This window comes from Nicotiana sylvestris, chromosome 6, assembly GCF_000393655.2.
Source record: "Nicotiana sylvestris chromosome 6, ASM39365v2, whole genome shotgun sequence".
Classification (NCBI taxonomy): domain Eukaryota; kingdom Viridiplantae; phylum Streptophyta; class Magnoliopsida; order Solanales; family Solanaceae; genus Nicotiana; species Nicotiana sylvestris.
The window spans coordinates 4,783,100-4,788,851 of record NC_091062.1 but is presented as its reverse complement, the minus strand read 5'-3'; the positions used below and the strand labels follow the sequence as shown (position 1 = coordinate 4,788,851).

Sequence of the window (5,752 nt, the reverse complement as noted above, 5' to 3'; positions counted from 1 at the left end):
AGCTATTGGAACCATCAAACATCCAATCCGAGATTAACTACTAAAAAGTCAAACTTGGTCAATTCTTTCAAATTTAAAGCTTTCTAGTTGATAATCATTCTTCCAAATCAATCCGAATAACTTGAAAACCAAAACCGACGATTCACATAAGTCATAATACATTATACGGAGCCATTCATGCCCTCGAATCACCGAGCGAAGTGCAAATGCTTAAAACAATCGGTCGGGTCGTTATAATTTATCATTAAAATTTACTTATAATTAAGTGTAAAGTAACATGCTTATATAAATATAATTTTGCGCTACAAGATTCATAGAACATAAAAATAATTCCAAAATGGTTAAGAACCTTATACGAGACGGAAAAATTAAAATTCGTTTTTTCAGTTTTTGAATACTATATATCTAATTGCAATGGTAGATGTAACTTTTTAGCTAGGGGTCAACCGAAATTCAGTATTTTGATACAAAACATGAATATATTTTGAGATCATAATTTTAAAAGTATAATAAATTCAATATTACGAATTCAAAAGTTAAACATCAATCTGTCAATTTGAATTGTGAATTTATCCATATCTGATCGTGACTGCAACAAAAATAAACTTAAAACTTAAATTTACCATTCCTGCCACAGAAGAATTTATGCTTTTAATCAAAAGGTAAGGTCAAATCGTCAACTGAGCAAAAGCCAAAAATTGGCAAGCAAGATCCACAAAACGCCAAGAAAACCAAATACATCTGAATTTTAAACTTTATCCAATTAGGATATATCAAAAGAAAACAAAGACTACCTTTTTTCATTATGCCTTTTTTACCCTTCCCTTCGTACGTGTAGCATAAATTAACAGGAAGATGCAGCTTATTTTTCCCAGTTCTTTCGACAACAAAAACCTTCTAATAATTAATCTAAGCTAATTCTTAATTAGTTAACTCTAAACTAACTTAATCACAGAAAATTGTTACGTAGAAACTTTTCTTAGCTACTGCACTCGGATTTTCCATCTTCAATACTCTCCGACCGGTCACCATGACCGGTTCCTCGGGATTCGGGTTCCGGCGAGCTATGAGTATGTGAGTTTGAGGGTGGCTTGTAAATTTGGCCGCCGTGATGGTACAACTGCTGATGCTGGTGGTGGTGCTGGAGGTGGTGAAGCGATTGTAAGGGTTGCGGTGCAGTAGTAGAGTAAAATTCTTGAGCCATTGATCCATGTGGGGCTGCAATGTAATGTGGTGATGGTGCATGGCTAGTTGGATGTGCTCCATATAGGGTGGCTGCAGGTGGCGCACCGCCGTGTGCGGCGGCGGCTGCGTACTCTGGTGGAACCCATATGCCACCTAAAACCACCAGGTGAGGTGCTGATGTTGCTACTTGTGGGCTTGGACTTGGCCTTCTCGTGTGAAGTCTGTACTTCTGTATAAATGACACAAAAAATACAATTATTTTCGCTAGAAATTAACATGCATTGACTCATAAGAAGTTATTAAGTATGTTTGCATGAAATGAAATAATGAAAACTTGTCATATATTTTATCTGATTGCAGGTCACTTCATTATTAGTTTTATATAGAATTACAACTTGTTTGGATGATTGTTATGTATCGTTTCATAATGTATCATTAGTATTACATTATTGTATCGTTTTGATGTATACAATATTTGACTAAATTGTATTATTTGCATTCGTTTCATGATATCATGCACTAACAATATGAAAAATGAACTTGCAATATAATTTTAAAAAAGTAAGGTACGAGGTAAAATTATTATTTAAAAAGGTAGGGTAAAAGATAAAATAAGATTATTTAATAATAAGGAAGGACAATATGAGAAAAAAAAAAGTAATGACGCAACCACATCAAATCAGTTGATCTATAAAGTGACACTTTTCAGCGTTATGTAACGATGGATTTAACGATACGATACAATAAAATTTAAATAACAATTGAAACAAATATTATATTTTAAGTAACAATACGATACAATACACCAAGTAACAACCATCCAAACTAGCTATTAGTATGGTTTTGTAAAAACCATGTTCGTAGATATGCATGATAATTATTAGTATAATTTAGTGTAAACATCCGAATACCAGAAAAGTTTATACTTATATATCAGGAGGAAACCAAGTTTCTGCTGGACTTGCAAAGATGAGCTTAATTAATGCAAAATGAGGAATTTTTTGACACCCCGCCTATTTTGTTTTAGATTTTTGTGCACTAAACTCTAAATGGACAAATTTTACTACAAATGTCCTTAATTGTAACATTATGCAGCAATATATGGTACTACTCCCTTTATTTGTTTTAATTTATGTAATATACTTTTCTTGGGCACAGAATTAAGGAAAAAACTTTTGGAATATTTTAAATTTGCCTTTGAGATTTTTAGGACTATAAAGGAATGTCATTTAGTGTAATAATGAGAATTAAAATCAAATTATTTTCAAATATAAAATATACCACCTCTTTTTATTAAAATAAACAAACAAGCAAATTTTGTGTATCTTTTGTAGAAAAAAGAAGAAGAAAAAGATCACACTAATTGGTTTAAGTTTCTGTCCTAGTACTTTAATTTGTACTGCCTGTATGGAATATGCACATTTACCAGTGAGCAATGTGTTACCTACAACTTTTTCAAGGTTAGGCTTTTCTTGGTTTTGGGGGTGGGGTGGGGTGGGGTGGGGGGTAGGAACGGGAAATGGGGGGGGGAGGGGGGTGAGGGTGAGGTTAGAATTGGTTAAGATATACCTGCAGATGGCTTTTAACTTCATCATTGGTCAAACCATCAACCTTCATCAGTTCTCTAATTTGTTTTGGAGTAGCCACTGAAATCATTATATTCAAAAGATAGTTAGCCTGCTTTCTTGATTGTTCTCAAAGTAAGAAAGACAACCAAATGATGACATGATGATTTCTTTTTCATTAGAAGATAACTATACGTAATTGTTTACCAGAAGTAGGAATGTTAGCTTAGAAAATAAGACAGATTACTTATTATAACGTGTAAAAAGTACAATTAATAGTGAAAAAAATTCTACAATATCTGTATATATAAGTTAAATTCAATGCAAATATATAAATTCGCCTTTAATGGCCTTACAACCAAAAAAAATAAAAATGAACTTGCCCAAAAACAAAAATAAAACAACCTACAAATAAATAAATAAAAAGTATATGAAAAAATTACGATCTAAGAAAAGTTTGTTCGAGTCTTGAAATTCGAATGGTGCCAGATAAATTGGAAGGGCATAATATTTTTATACTATTAAGTTAAATTACTACCAATGACGTGTATTTCTTAAATCGTAAACAATAACAGATTAAATTATACTGATAATATAAAATAAAAAGGCTTGGTTTGCACAAATATATCTTACCTTGAGAACCACCTAACATCTGAAGAGCATTAACAAAACGCCTGTGTAAATCAGGGGACCAACATCTTCTTGCCTTTCTATGCTGTTGAGTACTTGTACTGTTGGTTACAGCTCCTGTACTTTGAGAATCTGGCTGCTGATTAATATTAGAACCTCCTTTTCCTTGCTCTAATATTAAATTATCTTTTCCAGAATAATTATTCACTGTTTCCAAATTCTTGTTATCTTCAACTATTTCAATACTTTGTTTAGTTGAAGCAAGAGCTAGTGTTGGGCTAGGAAAATTGTTGTCAAACGCTAGTTTTGAAATACCAATATCAGTAATTTCTTTAGAAGATATTTGTGTGGATTTTTCTTTAATTTCTTCACTTCCTGGACTCCATAGTTGTGCAGAAGTCATCCAGTTTGCTTTATTATGATCAGTTGTATTTGCTATAGTTTTTTCATTTTCTTCACCAATTGCATTATTATTCTTTAGTGGAATAAATTCTTCAAGTACTGGTTTTCGTCCTTGATTTTCCCTATAGGATTGAAGTTGTTGTCTTGAAGCTTCCATAGCTGTTATTTTCCAAAAAAAAAAACAAAAAAAACAAATAATGTTAGACTACTTGGCACAGGAAATAAGATCATTAAATATACCCAATTTAGGGTATGTAAATTTTATGTGCTTTTGTGCTTAATCGAAGGAGCCGAGTCTGTCGGAAACAACTTTTTAATTTTTACAAGGTAGGGATAATATTTGCATACACACTGCTTTTTTTAAACTATATTTTGTGAAATTATACTGAGTTTGTTTTTGTTATTGTTATTATCATATTAATAAAAGAAATCAAGAATTAACCAAGTACATTTTGAATCCTACTATTCTTGATTTAATATATCACGCACATATAAAGTTGTGAACAGAGAAAACCATTTGAATCTTATAAGCTACAAAATGAAGAATTTAACTTTTATACACGACAAAATTATCTAAAGATCACTACAAGCAACTGTACATAAAAGTAACGGATTATTAACCTAAAAAATAAAGACATATAATTACATGCTGCAACATATTAAAATAAGAGTAAGAATACATGGAAGAGACTCAAGCTAGTTAAGGAACATGATTATATTCACTGTTATATTTACCTTACGTAGTTTTAAACTATACACTACTGTTATATATCTTATAGAGAGAAAAGCTTGTAAACCTAGCTCTGAAGGAAATACAACAGCAACGACGACTCAGTGAAACCTTATTAGTGGGGTCTAGAGAGGATTAGGGAGGTTAAGTGTACGCAGACCTTACCCCTACCCCAAGGGATAGAGAGGCTATTTCCGAAAGACCGTCAGACGGCTATGAAGGAAACATAAGCTTGATATTCTCATGAGGATGTGTAAAATATAATGAAGAGATAGATTACCATTGGTTAAAAGTTGCATGCAAAGAGGAAGTTCACGTTTGAAAGCATCAATCTTGACTCTTTCTTCTTCAAGTCGAGCAACAAATTCTTCTAAATTTTGGGTTTGATCAATTTTTTCACCAAAAGATTTTAGAAGCATAGAATAGCTTTGATGGGGTTTGCATTCAAGGCTTAATTCTGAAGGTGAGGACATCATTATGTCTAGATTTTCAAGATTCAAGATTCACAAATTATGACACCAAACTAAGAGAATTATAATTATATAATTCTCAAACTACAAATGGATTAAAAAGAAGCTAGAAAAATAGTGACCTATTTCTTTCTAGGTTTGAAACACAAGAGTTGGAATAGAGAGAAAGGGAAGAGTTGTTTGTTTATGAACACAATGAGGATCAAGATGTGAAGAGGATAGTGGTCTTTTTAGAGGGTTGAGTTCGAGGGAGAATAAAGTAAGATTCTGAGGTAAGAAAAAAAACAAAGTAAAAAGAAAAAGCAAAGGAAGGATTAAAGAAAGCAAGAAAGAAAAGAAGAGGATGGTAACTTCTTGCAAAGAGCAAAGGTAAAAAGCCATTTGGTAATAAAAGTGTAAAAGGGGTATGCTGTCGTGAGGTATATATGGCTATGCAGTTTCACTTTTATACCTTTAAACCATATCCCGATGTACGAAGTATTCCGTGTTCATACAGAGTTCTAGCTAGGAAGTGTCGCATTCTAAAAGAATGTAATGTAAGTAGTATATCCTGACACCAATATCAGTGACTAATTCTACGGTTCGAATCTGTATCCTATAGCACACATGGAGACAACTCTATATATTATTATACAACTATACCTTAATAGTGTAAGATTTTCACTATATCTTATCATCTAAAAGATAGCTACAGTTAATTATTTATAATAGGTGAAACTAGTTACCTTAAAATAAACACAAATAACTTCAGGTATTAAAAAATTTAAAAG

At 32.1% G+C, this 5,752-nt stretch overlaps 1 protein-coding gene across 1 annotated transcript; it reads right to left on the bottom strand.

Moving 5' to 3' along the window:
* Positions 1-741: 741 nt before the first annotated feature.
* Positions 742-5,186, bottom strand: LOC104217775 (myb family transcription factor EFM). Its single transcript, XM_009768093.2, has 4 exons — positions 4,793-5,186; positions 3,384-3,941; positions 2,755-2,831; positions 742-1,414 (listed from the first exon to the last, which is right to left on the bottom strand). Exons 1-4 carry the CDS (start codon positions 4,986-4,988, stop codon positions 980-982), a joined length of 1,266 nt encoding a protein of 421 aa, XP_009766395.1. The 5' UTR covers positions 4,989-5,186; the 3' UTR covers positions 742-979.
* Between the last annotated feature and the right edge of the window lie 566 nt (positions 5,187-5,752).

Excerpts from the sequence above, each read along its gene's own strand:
- LOC104217775 (XM_009768093.2), bottom strand. The coding sequence starts at position 4,988 with ATGATGTCCTCACCTTCAGAATTAAGCCTTGAATGCAAACCCCATCAA. Across the intron at positions 3,942-4,792 it reads CATGCAACTTTTAACCAATG|CTATGGAAGCTTCAAGACAA; the intron begins GTAATCTATCTC and ends GGAAAATAACAG. Across the intron at positions 2,832-3,383 it reads GATGTTAGGTGGTTCTCAAG|TGGCTACTCCAAAACAAATT; the intron begins GTAAGATATATT and ends TAATGATTTCAG.